Source organism: Loxodonta africana, chromosome 25, assembly GCF_030014295.1.
Source record: "Loxodonta africana isolate mLoxAfr1 chromosome 25, mLoxAfr1.hap2, whole genome shotgun sequence".
Classification (NCBI taxonomy): Eukaryota; Metazoa; Chordata; class Mammalia; order Proboscidea; family Elephantidae; genus Loxodonta; species Loxodonta africana.
In genome coordinates, this window is record NC_087366.1 from 43,362,786 (window position 1) to 43,378,970 (window position 16,185).

At 40.0% G+C, this 16,185-nt stretch overlaps 1 protein-coding gene across 1 annotated transcript in view; it reads left to right on the plus strand.

The window, feature by feature from the left end:
* The window catches only part of WDR64 (WD repeat domain 64), a 156,033-nt gene that overhangs the window by 52,458 nt on the left and 87,390 nt on the right, over nt 1–16,185 (plus strand). Inside the window, exon 9 of the mRNA XM_023549317.2 lies at nt 9,221–9,300. Coding sequence (XP_023405085.2) covers nt 9,221–9,300 — 80 coding nt within the window. The remainder of the gene's footprint in view (nt 1–9,220; nt 9,301–16,185) is intronic.

Consider the following 16,185-nt stretch of genomic DNA (forward strand, 5'->3'; position numbering starts at 1 on the left):
GAGAGAAGGAGAGTAGAAGAAAGGGCTTAGATCATCTTAAGGTAGAGTTGTACAGGCAAGAAAAATCAGGGAAGCTTCCTGAAGAAGGTGTCATCCATGCTAAGTTTTGAAGAACTGGTAAGAGTTAGCCAGGCAAAACAATTGAGAGAGTGAAGTGGATAAATAGCCATAATAAAGAAATGCCAGTTGCAAAGGTATTGAAGTGAAAAAGAAGATGGTGCATTCTAGAAACTACAAGTGGTTTCATGTCATTGGGATCAGAGGAGAGAAGAGAGCTGGGGAAGATGAGATTAGACAGGCCAAATGTGAAAAGCCCGTATAACATGCTAAAGAGTTGGGATTTTGACTTGAAGGCTTTAGCAGACCATGATTTAAAGAGGAAAATGATAAAATACGCATTTTTGACAGATCACCCTAGCAGCTGGGTGTAGAATGGACTGGGGAAAGGCAAGTTGGCAATACTTTAGAGAAGAAATGATAAGAATTTGAACTTAACCAGTGGAAGTAGGTATGCAGAGAAAATAGATTCTTAAAAATTTGCAGGGCTTGGTGACCTGCTCCTTAAAGGAATGGAGAAGAGAGAAATCTAAGTTCCATTTTTTTATTCTCAGCAATATTTACTACACCCCTGTTATATACCAAAAACTGTTCCAAGCAGTGATGCAATGATAAACAAAACAGACATATTCTTTGCCTTCATGGAGCTTACATTCTAGTGCAGGAGACAGATAATAAACAACAATTAATCAAATAAAAAATAGAAATTTAGGTGATTATGTGCTGAAAATGAAGGAGATGAGAGGGTAGAGAGGATGGGAGGCAGTGTTTTTGATAGGGTGGTCAGGAGACACTGTTCTGAGGAGGCAGCATGTGAGCAGAGATCTGAATGAAGTCAAAGATCAAATCATGCGAAGATCCAGGAAAAGAACATTACGACAGCAGAGGGTTGCCATGCTGCTAGTGTGGACGACTGTTTGCGTAGTTGTGCTATTTACTACGATAGAGAAAATATAAGCGAGGGAGTAGGGAATAGGTCTCACATATGTTGGACATGTTGTCAGGAGAGATCAGTCCCTAGAGAAGGACATCATCCTTGATAAACAGGGTCAGCTAAACAGAGGAAGGCCCACAAGGAGATGGATTGACACAGTGGCTGCAACAATGGGCTCAAGCATAACAACGACTGTGGGCATGGCACAGTACCGGGCAGTGTTTCATTCTGTTGTACGTAGGGTCACTATGAGTCAGAACCGAATTGATGGCACCCAACAACAACAGGTTTGTGGGGGAGAGAATGAGCTCTGTCTATTCCACCAGTTACTCATTGACTGTGTGGTCTTGGGCATGTCACTATTTAACTTATTTGAACCTCAGTAACCTCGTTTACGAATGGAAACACTAACATTCTTACCTCATGGGAGTTTTGTAGTGCTTGAATGAGCTGACGTGGGTGAAGATATATTAGTATTTTCTAGTAGTCATTTAAGAATTTTTAAAGAACACATTGACTTCCAGCGGCCGTCGAAATCCATGATAATAATAAATGCTCCAAAAACTGGAGGAAAGGAAAAACTCTAACCTTTCCCATTGGGAACGGATGGTACAAATATTCCCTTTTTCCAAGCCATAGGATCTGACTGCCCATCAAGTGGTGAATTTTTTGTTAGGTTTAAAATGACATAATAATCTTATTGATTTCCTTCAAGCTGATATCTTCTCAGTAGGAGAACTATGCTCACTACTAGCATGATCCTAGGCTAACCCAATTTTTATTTGTTTGGTGGGGTAGTCCTGGGCAGAGTTGAGTCAGTCAGATTCTCACACTCTCCCTTGTTTTATTTGATTTTATTCTCTTTTATCCTCAGACCTCATCCTCTCCCTGACACACATACAGACAACCATTCTTCTGGGCTTGGTGTATCTTTTTCTGTTTCCTTCAAAATGTGCCTATTGTGTGTGTTTGTAGGTATTTTTAGCTTATATGATGCTATTGTAGGGAATTTAAAGTCCTACTCTGCATTGGAAACCCTGGTGGCGTAGTGTTTAAGTACTACAGCTGCTAACCAAAGGGTCGGCAGTTCGAATCCGCCAGGTGTTCCTTGGAAACTCTATGGGGCAGTTCTACTCTGTCCTGTAGGGTCGCTATGTGTCGGAATCGACTTGACAGCAGTGATTTGGGTTTACTCTGCATTAGTTTTAGTAAGGAGCCCTGGTCGCGCAATGGTTATGCTCTCAGCTGCTAACTGAGGGGTCAGTGGTTTGAACCCGCCAGCTGCTCTGGGAGAGAAAAAACCTGGTGATCTGCTCCCATAAATATTTCAGCCTTGGAAACTCTAGGGGATGGTTCTGCTCTGTCCTGCATTGTCACTATGAGTCTGAATCAACTTGACAGCACACAACAACAACAACACTCTCCATAGTGTCCATTTGGTCCCTAGTAGTTGTAAACACTTGAATAATTAGAAGTTTTTGTTTTTTAAACCAGCAGTATTTTCTGATCTTTGCTCTGAAGGACATTTATTTGGCGATGGTCAGAAATTTATCTTTGAACCCAATTCATTGTATTTGGGCTTATTTTTTTTTTTATTATATACCGACCCTCCTGGAATTTGGTTGGTGATACACTCAGCCCAGAGGGAGTCATGCAACTGTGAGATAAAAATACTTGACAACCTCAGCAAACAGCAATCATTGATCTGTTCAGTCAGATTCTGGCTGAGCTTTTCAACTCCTTTCTCACTTGTGCCACTCTCCTTCTAAATATAGAAGCTGAAGAGATTTCTCAAGTGATACAGTGTAATCACGTCTTCCTGAAATTACTTCTGCCATTGGAGAGTCCTCTCCATAGAAGGAAAGTCAGGTCCATTCCATCCCTAGATTCAACATATTCCTATTTCTGCAGTTCCCTATAATGAGTCTGAAATTGAGCCAGATGAAACTGCACTTACACAAACCCATCATTGGCCAGCTGTTAAAATGGGAGCCAGAACAGCTCCCCAAAAGGCCGGAAAAAACTCCTCTTTAAACAATTTCCATCTCAGAAACGATTACCATTCTGGTCGCAATTTTTTATGGTAATTTTACAAATGGAGTTTGGCACCAGTAAGGAAATGAACACCTGCAATTAATTATGCCGTGTTAAGCACGTTGGCCTGTTGCTGGACATAAGTTGAACCTTTAACCCTTTGATATAGCTTGTCAATTCCCAAGAGATGAGCAACTAACTACTTGGCATTACTTCTTATCAGTTACCCAAGTAGGAGCCGGATTGTTATATGAAAACTGTGTAGCACCCCTCAGTAGAGTTGCTATGGAGTCAGATAGAACTGGTTTTCATCCTAGCACTCGCTAGCTCTGTGATCATTGAACACATTACCGTTAGGTTTTCTTAGCCTCAGTATTCTCATCTTCAAATGGGAAAAAATATACTTACCTTATAGTCTTATCATGTAAAGTGCTGGCTTAATGCCTGGCGTATAGGGAAATGCTCAACAAATGTTAGTTCCTGTCCTTGTTCCTCTAACGAAGATACTAAAAAACATCAAAGTAGAATTTTCATACTGAGGAGAAGAGATGGAGCTATTGTAACCTGCACTGGTTTTGGGGTGCCTTGTTCCTGTATCTACAAGCTAAGTCTAGTCTGCAAGCTAATAGTGGGCTGTATGGGAACACAGCCACGCTTACTCGTTTTTGTATTGTCTGTGTCATTGTGCTACAGTGACAGAGTTGAATAGTTGCAACAACAGGGACTGTATGTCAACTCAATAAAATATTCATCATCTGGTCCTTTACAGAAAAAAAAAAAAAATTCCAACCTCTAATCTAAAAAACCAGTTGCCATTGAGTTGTTTTCAATTCATGGTAGCTCCATGTGTTGCAGAGTAGAACTGCTCTATATGGTTTTGAAGGCTGTGGCCTTTCAGAAGTAGATCTCCAGGCCTCTCTTCCAAGGCCCCTCTAAGTGGGTTTGAACTGCCAACTTCTCAATTAGTAGTCTAGCACTTATCGAGCTCTCCCAACCTCTGATATAAAGGTTTCTATTATGCCCTGCCTTGCCTTTTGGAAATGTGCACAATGTAGACCAATGACAGGCAATAATCCAGAGCGAAGGCACTTTTTAAAAAATACCTTTACCTGAGGAACTTAGAAATTTCTTACTTCTTAACCTGTTGCCATTGAGTGGATTCCAACTCATAGTGACCCTGTAGGATAGAGTAGAACTGCCCCAGAGGCTATAATCTTTATGGAAGCAGATTGTCACATCTTTCTCCTGTGGAGTGGCTGGCGGGTTCATACCACCGACTTTTCGGTTAACCACTGTGCCACCAGGGCTCACTTCTCCTATCATAAAAAATAAAATATTAATATCTTCTTTCTTGTCCCCTGCCCTCATTCTCTGTCACCACCCCCAACTCCAAGGGGAGAAAAGCTAGGACACTGCTTGCTCAATGGCCCCTCTTCTTTAGCTATCCCACAATTCCCACGGACTGCCTTAGTGGTCTGTAGAGCCATCTTCCATTCAGTAAATAACTCCAATCATGTAACACATGTGCCCCAGAGCATCCATCCCTTTACTTGCCATCTGATTATCCTGCTTCCCTCCCCACATCAGAGTTCATGAATTCACCGAAAGACAGGAGAGAAAACTGATAGGAAGGGTGCTATTGTTCAGGGAGAGTTTTTTCAGAATAGTGTTTTTTTTTCCCCCCGTTTTCAAGAAAGAAAGTGTTAGAACATGTTTCTCTTTCAAAAGTAATATAACTGAAGATCTCAGGGATACCAGGGAAAAATTCAGAGGGAACTTCCCAGAATCAGTACGTTTCTTTTCTGTGTGACTCTAGGATGTGTTTATTGTCAACCAGGCATTTCTCCTTTAAGGATATTCAGACAAATACTGGGAGCCTTCTATGTTCAAAGTATTATGTTAGCTGCATTTTATTTTTTTTAAGAGATGAACAGTGTGGGCCAGCATTTTACATGAGACTTTGAATCCGGTGCCACCCTGCTGTGGATGATGTTTACAGGTGGGGCTCAGTAAGACCCCCTGCATAGGGGGTATAGTGTAGAGGACTTTGGCTCCAGACCAAACTCTAGACCAAATATAAATGTCTCATTGTAAGATATCTGTGAAAACCCTCTTTTTTTCCTCTTAATTGTGGTGAAATATATAACGAAACATATTCCATCTCATGAAAATACTCGTAACTTGTGAAATGCTGTAGAAATACCAGTTAATATTATCATGATAGGTTTCTCACAAAGCGTTTGATTTTTTTTGAACACTCTAGTAGGCAGTTAACAAAATAAGGGGATACTATATGATTTAAAATCAGGATAGGTAGGTGTCAGGGTTTTATCCTTTCATCATACTTATTCAATCTGCATGCTGAGCAAATAACCCAAGAAGCTGGACTATATGGAGAAGAACATGGCAGTAGGATTAGAAGACTCATTAACAGCCTGTGATAGGTTGATGACACAACCTTGCTTGCTGAAAGTGAAGAGGACTTGGAACACTTATTGATGAAGATCAAAAACTACACCCTTCAGTCAGTATGGATTACATCTCAACCTAAAGAAAACAAAAATTTTCACAGCTGGACCAATAAGCTGCATCATAATAAATGGATAAACTATTGAAGTTGTCCAGGATTTCATTTTACTTGGATCCACAATCAATGCCCCTGGAAGCCAGAAATAAAACAATGTGTTACATTGGGCAAATCTGCCGCAAAAGACCTCTTTAAAATGTTAAAAAGCAAAGACATCGCTTTGAGGACTAAGGTGCGCCTGGCCCAAGCCATGGTGTTTTCAATCACCTCATATGCATGCGAAAGCTGCACAATGAATAAGGAAGACTGAACAAGAATTGATGCTTTTGAATTAATGGTGTTGGCAAAGAATATTGAGTATATCATGAGCTGCCAGAACGAACAAATGTGTTGGAGGAAGTACAGCCAGAATATTCCTTAGAACAGTGGATGGCGAGACTTTGTCTTACATACTTTGGACATGTTGTCAGGAGGGACCAGTCCCTGGAGAAGGACATCAGGCTTGGTAGAACAGAGGGTGAGGAAAAAAGAGGAAGACCTTCAATGAGAAGGATTGACACAGTGGCTGCTAAAATGGGCTCAAACATAGCAACAATTGTAGAAATGGCATAGGGCCAGGCAGTGTTTCATTTTGTTGCACATAGGGTCACTATGAGTCAGAACTGACTTGATGGCCCCTAACAACAACAATAGCGTGTATTTGTGAGCGTAAGATAGACCTAGTGACAGAATAAAAAAAAAGCTCTTAAGAAATATGCATCTGGATATGTATATGAAATATCTGTGAAAAGCAGTTAACCTTTCAAATTTCTTTTTCCAAATTAACACCGGTTATATATGCCTTCTTAGTTGAAATAGGCTTTATTTAAAGGTGCAATTTTTTCTGATATGAGAAAAAAGTTAAAACATTTTCTATAATCCTATAAGTTTATTTTTTTTCAGATTTTAAAAGAAATGAAAACACTTTTGTGGTCCCTTAAGTCCTGTGGATCCGGGGAACTGGGTCTGCCATATTTAATGGACAAGCAGGTCATGGCGGAGGACCCTATGACAGCGGGGCAAGGCTGCAGTTACACAATCACTGTCCGGGGCGGCACGTCTCTGTGAATTTCCCGAGGGCTACAGGAGTTCCCTTATCTGGAGCCATCCTAATGGGCACTGACCCAGGAGGACTCCCTGCCAGGGCAAGGCGACACGATAAGAGGCTGTTGGAAGACAAGAATGGAAGAAGATAATGCCATTGCTGTTTGTACCCCATTAAATCCAGCTCATTCAGTCAACCAGCTACAGTTACAAAATGTGCCATTTACAAAAGTGTCACTGAGTCACCAGTTAGAGCTTTCTACTTCTTATCTGGGATATTTAAATGTTTCACTATTCCAAATTCTAACTTGAATTTATGTTATTAAATTAGAGCCTCTTTTTCACCAACTTTGAACAAAATAAGACTGAGTTTACCTTTGCATTGGCTAGTCAGAAAAATTACTAGTATAAGCTGGATTTAAATTACTTTCAAGAAAAATTATTTAAAAATATTTCAAAGTGTCCTTTTACATAGAAATAATGTTTCTATTCCTGTATTTAGTAAAACTTCCTACTTAGAAATTAATTTGGCTACTCGTGTTAATTTTTCACTAAAAACAGTAAAACTAATTGTCCCTGCATGATTGTTCTTACTACTAAAGATTGGAAATGCTGTCCAAATTATTGATATTTTATTGTAGTGTATATTTTTTAAAATATAGGAGGTATCTCATTCAAAGGTTGCAAACTAGTGGCTCTTGAGCTAAATGCAACCTGCATAATGTGTTTTGTTTGGCAGGGTTTGGGGGCCATTTGTTTGTTTGTCTGACCTTGTATTTGCTTGTTTGGTGAGCTTGTGTTCCCTCTTGTTAAACAATGGCTGGCACTGGGCTTTGACTCCCCCTTTTCCTGGGGTATGTACTCTCGGTTCACCACCACCCTCTTTACTCCCTATTGTTTTATACCCAACCCACTTCACCCATTTGGTTTACCTACCTGGCTCCTTAGACATTTGAGTTTGTGACCCTTAACTGCTGCACGCTCTCCCTTCTGATATCGTAGTTCATTGATGTATTCATCAGTTCACTAAGGATAATAATAGCTGCCTCAGGCATATAGCCAACACTCAATAAATGGATGTTGACTGGCTGATTGAGGATCTACTGAGTATGCTCTAAAAACTCTTCTTCTTTCACAGGTCTTGCTGGGGAATTCCCTCCCTTGATTATTTCCCTTTCAGGGCATATTTTTATCCCACAATCCACTTTCCCCAACTTGTTTACCACCACCAGACCTTCTTTGGTATGGAAAATAAATGTTTTAGCAATCTTAGATAAGATAGAAACAACTTTCCGAACATATTACTGCCCTTAAGTCTTTCCAATATGGATATTCCATAGCCAGAAACCTTCAAAAAATTCATAAATCCAGACCTCTTTCTCTCACAATCCACCATCCTGTTCTGATTTCATATCTTCCTCCACACCTAATGCTACGTTATGGCCCAGAAAGCATCACCAGTTTAGAGTTCTTGTTCATGTACCCCAGTCCCAATTCTGGGGCCATTTCAAACGGCTGTGCAGGTTATACCCCCCACAACTCCAGACACCATTCACCTAGACTGTGGCTCTGCTTGACCTCCCTCCAGCCACAGCTATGCAGGAGGCATAAAGCCTAAGATTTTAAAAGTGAAAGAAGCTAGGTAGGTCACATCTAATCCTTGATTTTATAAATGGGAAACTAGCTCAGAAAGATTAAGTGACTTCTCTAAAGTTATATATTTAGCAATAGAACACAACCAAATTCCAGGCCTCCTGACCTCAAATCCAGGGCATGTTCTAAGTGACATCACCAGTTTACACTTCAAGTCCCTGCCATACTCCACCCACTTGATGGCAGGGACCCTACAGAAGTCTGCCCATCCCCAATTCTCGCTCTTGCTAGGCTCCCTGTAAAAAGAACCAACAAGAGTGCTGTTTCTTCACTTACTAAATGAGGATAATGATAATATTTACCTCAGGGACCAGCAATCGTTGAAACCTGTTAATACTCTGACTAGATCAGGTTAATGGGAGGAAATAGGATTATTGTGAAAGACGGCCCACCAAGGAGAAATTAGCAGTTCATTGCTGTAGTTCTGGTGAGAGAGGATGGAGGTTCAGCCAAGACACTGCAGTGGGAATAGGAAAACATGGTCAGATTTCAGATCTATTTCAGAATTTAGATCAACAGGACTTGATGGCAGGTTGGAAGTGGACAGTAAAGAGGAGGGTATCCAGATGTATTGTGGGTATTGTGTGCTACCACATGGCTCATTCAGCCACCCATTATCCTTTCTGGATTAAGACCTGATAGATCTCTTCCCATCCTCACCACTGGCACAACCACAACCCCAGGGTGGGAGATTTGACTTTTTTATTTTTTAAACAGGAACAGTAACAAGTGCTGTACTAATACAACCACATTATGGATTAAATAGACTTCTGTGGATTGGTGAGGACTTAATCATTACTTATAATATTTTCTTCGGGCAAATGGATTTAAAAACTGAGAAGTGAACCTATGGCACATAACCTATTTATAATTTGGAATTATCTTTATGAAGGAAAAATACACAAGTTTTACATCTAATTTGTATTTTCCAGGCCTGTCAGAGAGTTTTCCATGCCAAGAGGAGCAAACACCTTCTGTTACTGCGTAAAAGCAAATGTGATTGTGACTGGAGGTAAGATCCCAGTTCATGTTTTAGAAATTTTCTGCTTTGCAAACAGGGCTCTCCTTGTTTAACATACTGATTTTAATAAAGGTATAGAATTTACTGCTGGGACAAACTTTTCGCCAGTTGCCGTTGAGTCGACTTCGACTCATGGTGCCCCTATGCGTATCAGAGTAGTTACTGTGCTCTGTAGGATTTTCAATGGCTGATTTTTTGGAAGTAGATCACCAGGTGTTTCTTTCAAGCGCCTCCGGGCAGATCGAAGCTCCAACCTTTTAGTTAGCACAGCTGAGCATGTTAGCCATTTGCACAACCAGGGACCCTGGGGGCAAACCTTAGGGAATTTTAAAAAATTTGTGTAAAGTCCAATATGTCAGCCTTTTACTTCGTGGCTTCTGGGTTTGATGGCACATTTAGAAAGGCCTTCCTCACCCCAAGAATATGTGAAACACATTCACTTATATTTTACTCTAATGTTTTTCTTTGTTTGTTTGTTTTATATCTTATATTTAGACCTTTAGTCCATTTAGAACTTATATATATGTGTGCAAGTATGAATTCCTAGCCTGGGTTCATGTGTGGGTTTTAAAAGAGTCCCGGATTCCCCAGAAGTTGTAGGACTCGTGTGCGTGTGTGCACACATGTGTACACACATGTACATTTTTCTGGAAAGCAAGCCAAAATTTTATGAAATCTCCAAAGGGGTTCATGACCAAAAAGTAAAGAGCCAATAGTTTAGAGTTAATAGAGAAGAAGGCCAAGGATAGAACCTTGAAGAATACCAACATTGAAGGGATAAGTAAGGTAGAAGACAGGAAACAAGGTCATCTGCTGAGAGTGAGGGGAATGATGATGATGTAAAAAGTTTGAGGGGGAAAGTGGAAGGCTGAAATACTCTCGGAGCCTTAGATGCCTCAGCTACAATACCAAAACAAAACTAAACCCACTGTCGTCGAGTCGATTCCGACTCATAGTGACCCTATAGGACAGAGTAGAATCGTCCACAATAGTGGGGCTCTAATCTGCTAACAGAAAGGGTGGCAGTTCGAACTCACCAGCAGCTCCATGGGAGAAAGATGTGGCAGTCTGCTCCTGTAAAGATTTACTGCCCTTTAAACCCTATGGGGCAGTTCTGTTCTGTCACATGGGGTTGCTATGAGTTGGAATCGACTTGACGGCACACAACAATAACAACATAGAGAAATGACTTTGACCCTGGGCTCTGGAGTCAGACTGTCTAGGTGCAAATGCTGGTTGTCTTACTCCCAAGCTGTGTAGCCTTGGGCAGGTTTTTTAACCTTTATTAGCTTCAATCTCATCTGTAGAATGGAGATGATGGTAGTACCTACTCATGAGTTTATTGTGTGAATTAAACTAATTCAGATAAGGCTCTTAGCATGGTGCCTTGCATGTAGTAAATGCTCAATACGAGTTTGCCAATAATACTAAAATAACAACACCTACTTCATAAAGTAGTTTTTAAGATTAATGGAGATGATGTATGCCTGGCATGTAGTAGATTCTCACTAAATATTCTATCCATACACAATACATAAGAAAAATCACTTTGGAGATAAGAGGAGGTTTGTTGGGATAAAATGAAATCAATATTCTATTCAGGAGGCTGTTACAGAAGTCATGAATGAGATGACGAGGGTCTGAATTGTCATAGGTTTTATGGAAATAGAAAGAAAAGAGTCAGTCTTAGAGACACAGGAAATAAATTCTTCATAAGCCCTGGCAATTGATTGATACCAGTATTAATAAGAGAGATTGGCCAGCTCCAAGTTTGTAAGGTGGGAAAACTGGAGCAATTGTGTTGTGACTTACATGGAAATTAGGAAGAGGGTACTTACATAGGGAAGGAAACCAAGCCAAAACTCAATTTCAAGTTTAAAGTCAGATGTTGATTAGACATTCTGGGGGGATTTCTTCTGTCGATGGGAAAAGGTCTGGTTGGAGATGTGAGCTGTTGGTAGACTTGAAAGATGTAAGTGAGCAAAACAAACAAGAATAAAGAAAATGGCCTAAATTGAAAGTCTGAAATTAAAAAAAAAGGAAAAAAGATTTTACAAAAAGAAGAAGAAAACACTGCCATAAAAAAAAATCCCATTGCCACTGAGCTGTGCAGAGATGGAAGCTTGGCTCCATGTGCAACCTGCTGCCAGAGCCAAAAAAGGCATCGCTGCTGAAGGTGTAACAGTCATTAAGACTGTTTTCAAGAGGCGTTGAAGACTGCCCTCACCCACGATGGCCTAGCATGTGGAATTCATGAAGCTGCCAAAGCCTTAGACAATGCCAAGGCCATCTTTGTGTGCTCCCATTCAATTGTGGTGGGGGCTGTGTATGTCAAGTTGATAGAGGCCCTTCGTGCTGAATACTAAGTCAACCTGATTAAGGCTGATGACAAGAAACCAGTGGAATGGGTCCCAAACCAAATCAAACCCGTTGCCTTCATCGAGTCAATTCCAACTCATGGCCACCCTATATGACAGAATAAAAAAGATATAGAATAGAACTGCCTAATAGTCATACAGAAGCAGACTGCCACATCTTTCTTCTGTGGAACAACTGGTGAGTTCAAACCACTGACCTTCTGGTTAACAGCTGAGCAGTTTAACCACTACACCAACAGGGCTCCTCACAGAATGGGTAGGCCTCTGAAAAACTGACAGAAATGGTTGTTGTTGTTTGGTGCCCTTGAGTTGATTCTGACTCAGAGTGACCCTATATGACAGAATAGAACTGCCCCATAGGGTTTTCTAGGCTGTAATCTTTATGGAAGCAGATTGCCAGGTCTTTGTCCCACTCAATGGCTGAGCAGGTTCACACTGCCAATCTTTTGATTAACCGTGGAATGTGTAACCGTTGCACCACCAGCGCCCATTGGGAAACCCTGTAAGTGGTTGGTTGTAGTCGTGTGCTTGTTAAGGACTAGGGCAAAGAATCTCAGGCCAAGAATGTCATCCAAGGCTATTTCCAATGCAAGAAATGAGCAGATATTTGGCTTTCAAAAAAAAAAAAAAAAATTAATAAATGTACCACGAAAGTCCCAAATATCAAACAAGTAAGAGCTACTGGCCCCTCCCATGTAAAGTTTCTTCAAATTCGTTCACCCTAAACACACAGCAGCCAATGCATGTTTTCCTGCCAAGGGATCCTGCTTCAGCCCTGAATTGCCTCTGTTGATAGCTGCACTATTTCATGACTAGGCAACCTCCCTTCTAAGCGCATGAAGTTGAACTCAATAAAAAAATTATTTTCAAGTCCATTGTGCATCTAAAGTTTGTGCACAGCTTTGGGCCTTCCATAAAACTTATTTAAAATTAGCTATGATTCAGAAATTATTTTTAAAAAAATTATACAGTAGTCTATTGGAAAGTGAAACAAATAGAAACAAGGCATTAAAAATTAGAGGAGCTGAGTTATTCATAGCATGACTGCTACCAAATGTATGATTTTCAACGATCACTTAATCTCTCTTTGTTTTTCATTTTCTTTATCTGGTAAAAGGAAGGTGTTGGACTACCTGATTTCCAAGATCCCTTTGCATCTAAAACACTATGATTATATTGTTTAAACTTCCTATTCATAGGGAGATAAACTAAAATGTCCTCTGGAAATTTTGGAACCCAGCTTGCCAATTAAATTTAACTTATACCCACAGCTTTGCGCACTCAGAAAGACAAAACATTAATTAGCCACAAACTTCTAAAATTCAATTAAGGTCAAGAAAAGAAAGGAAGGTGTCTGCAAAGCAGTGTGTGACAGTCATGGCTTGGACTTGGAGCAGTTTTCCTGAGCCCTGGTGATAAGGTTTCTCAGAAAAAACAGGAATCCAAGTCTCCAGACTGTACTATTTCAGGTTTATCATGTAAAGAATGCCATTCTAAGATTTAGAACACATAAAGGAACAGATACTAGAATTAGATATTTTCAAAAGTTAAACGTACAATTACCGTAAGACTCAGCAATCCCAATCCTAGGCATATACCTAAAAGAACTGAAAGCAGGAACATAAACAGATACTTGTATACCAATATTTATTGCAGCACTATTCACAACAGCCAAAAGGTGGAAACAACCCAAGTGTCCATCAACAGATGACTATTAAATAAAATGTGGTATATACATACAATGGAATATTACTCAGCCATAAAGAGAAATGAAGTCCTGATACTTGCTACAAAATGGATGAACCTTGAAAACATTCTGTTGAGTGAAAAAAGGACAAATATTGTGTGATCTCACTTATATGAAATATCTAGAATAGGCAAACATATAGTGACCAAAGTTTATTCATGGTCACCAGGGGCAGGAGGGGCCCTAAGCTTCTGTTAAGGGTAATGGAAAATGTTGGAAATGGATAGTGGTGATGGCTGAACAACAAGATGAACGTGGTTAATATCACTGAATTGTACAGGTAAAAACTGTTGAAATGGCAAATGTTTTGTTATAGATATACTTACCACAATAAAAAAATTTTTTTTAATAAATGAGATGGTTATATCTCTATTTCTTCATCATCACTAGCCCTTCCTGATTTAATGACTGATTTGACTTATCACTTGCAATGGAAATTTTGGGTTTTCCTGACCTGAACCACAAGTCCGAAAGAGGTCATGGAAGCCTGAAGTGATGAAGGAGGAGAGCATAGTAGAAATGAGAGACAAAGCAAGAAAAATGTCTGAGACTCAAGGGCAATGCACTGTGTACCCCCCACTGCACATCCTTAGTTAGGTACAAATAGTAGCCTTCCGTCATCTTTTAACCTAAACCCTAGGTGTGAAACTCTTTGAGAAAGCAATACCAAAATATATGGCTGAGTTGAGATTTGATTCCTAAAACCGTATTGTTCCGAAAAGATATCCTGGGACTAATTTATCTGAATCGGTATTCACCACTTGGACAGCCCTTTGTTCTCACACAAAAGAATGTAAACTGTAAGATGAAACATGGTGTTTACTATATCATAGGGTCTCCATCTACAACTTTGAAAACACATGAATTGTAGGTTTCATAACTCTCTCACAAAGACAAGAAAAGTTTGCAGTTTGACTGACAAGCAATTAATACCTCTCAGCATACAAAATTTATTGAATTGTCACAGTTGTGGAGACTCTATTAGCAGAAAATGCAAATCCTCAAAAACTGAGAACACGTTTTTCTCAAGAGAATATTCTTGTTGATTAGCGATTCAGCCAAGCACATTGCGAAGTATACAGCATGTACCAGCTGATGACTCTAAGTATACAATGAAAGCAGCTTTGCTAGGCAGAGTAGAATGTATTAAATGTGCAGAGACATTTGATGAGCTTGAAAGAACAGAAGCTCTTGCAGAAAAAAGAAAAAAAATCAAGCCAAACTAGGGCAGTATATTTACAAAAACATTGCAAATTTCCAGAGTGTTATTGTGGTGGCCATCAAGAGTTTTTTACCCAGGGATAGCTTGGCCGCATCCTCCAGGAAGGCTAATGCCCGTTTCAGGGGTTGTCTCTACTGGCTATTTTAAGAATTAAGCTCATAATTTGGAAGGTCCAGTGTATACAGCAGTTATCTGCCATCTAAGATCTCTTGGGGGGAAGGAAAGGAGGGCTCTGTATGCATTTGTTTATATTTCATTCAACAAATATTTATTACCCAGTTGTATGGACTTCTTGTTGTTAGCTGCTGTCAAGTCCAATGCAGGACAGTGCCTGGTCCTGCACCATCCTCACAATCGTTGCTATGTTTGAGCCCATTGTTGCAAGCCACTGTGTCAATCCATCTCGTTGAGGGTCTTCCTCTTTTTTGTTGACCCTCTACTTTACCAAGCATCATGTCCTTCTCCAGTTACTGATCCTTGCTGACACATGTTCAAAGTAGGTGAGACAAGTCTCACTATCCTCACTTCTAAGGAGCATTCAGCTATATTTCTTCCAAGACAGACTTGTTCATTCTTCTGGCAGTCCATGGTATATTCAGTATTCTTCACCAACACCATAATTCAAATGCATCAATTCTTCTTCTATCTTCCGTATTCATTGTCCTGCTTTCCCATGCATATGAGGTGATTGAAAATACCATGGCTTGGGTCAGGCACACCTTAGTCCTCAAAGTGACATCTTTGGTTTTTAACACTTTAAAGAGGTCTTTTGCAGCAGATTTGCCCAATGCAATATGTTGTTTGATTTCTTGACTTCTGCTTCCATATTTGTGCCCATTAAAGAAAGGTGATCCAACAGAGTGCAGAAATTACTGAACAATAGCATTAATATCACAAAAACCAAACCAAACCAAACCCAGTGCCGTCAAGTCAATTCTGACTCATAGCGACCCTATAGGACAGAGTAGAACTGCCCCATAGAGTTTCCAAGGAGTGCCTGGAGGATTCTAACTGCTGACTTTTTGGTTAGCAGCCATAGCACTTAACCACTACACCACCAGGGTTTCCATTAAGCAAGTAAAATATTGCTAAACAGAATTCAAGAATGGTTGCAGCAGTACACTGACAGGGAACTGCCAGAAATTCAAGCCGGATTCAGAAGAGGATGTGGAACAAGGGAGATCATTGCTATGGACTAGAGACTATAAACCTCATAAAGATCAGGTTGTATGCCCAACCTTCAAAAACTGAAAGTCTAATAGTACAAATAAGACATGTATGTAGATAACTGTAATACAAAGTAGAGCATGAGTCACCAAATAATAATAATGATAATAGTAATAATATAACAATAATAATAAATAACGCAGATAAAGTGCTGAAGGCATTTAGAGCTTAGTGTGGTTTCCTTTCTGCTCATTCTGGCTTCAAAAAGCTATCACACAGGCTATATACGGATTACATTACTATCAACAAAAAGCAAGCACCGCTGGAGGACCTCTGGTAGTAGACAATAGAGAACTTCTGGA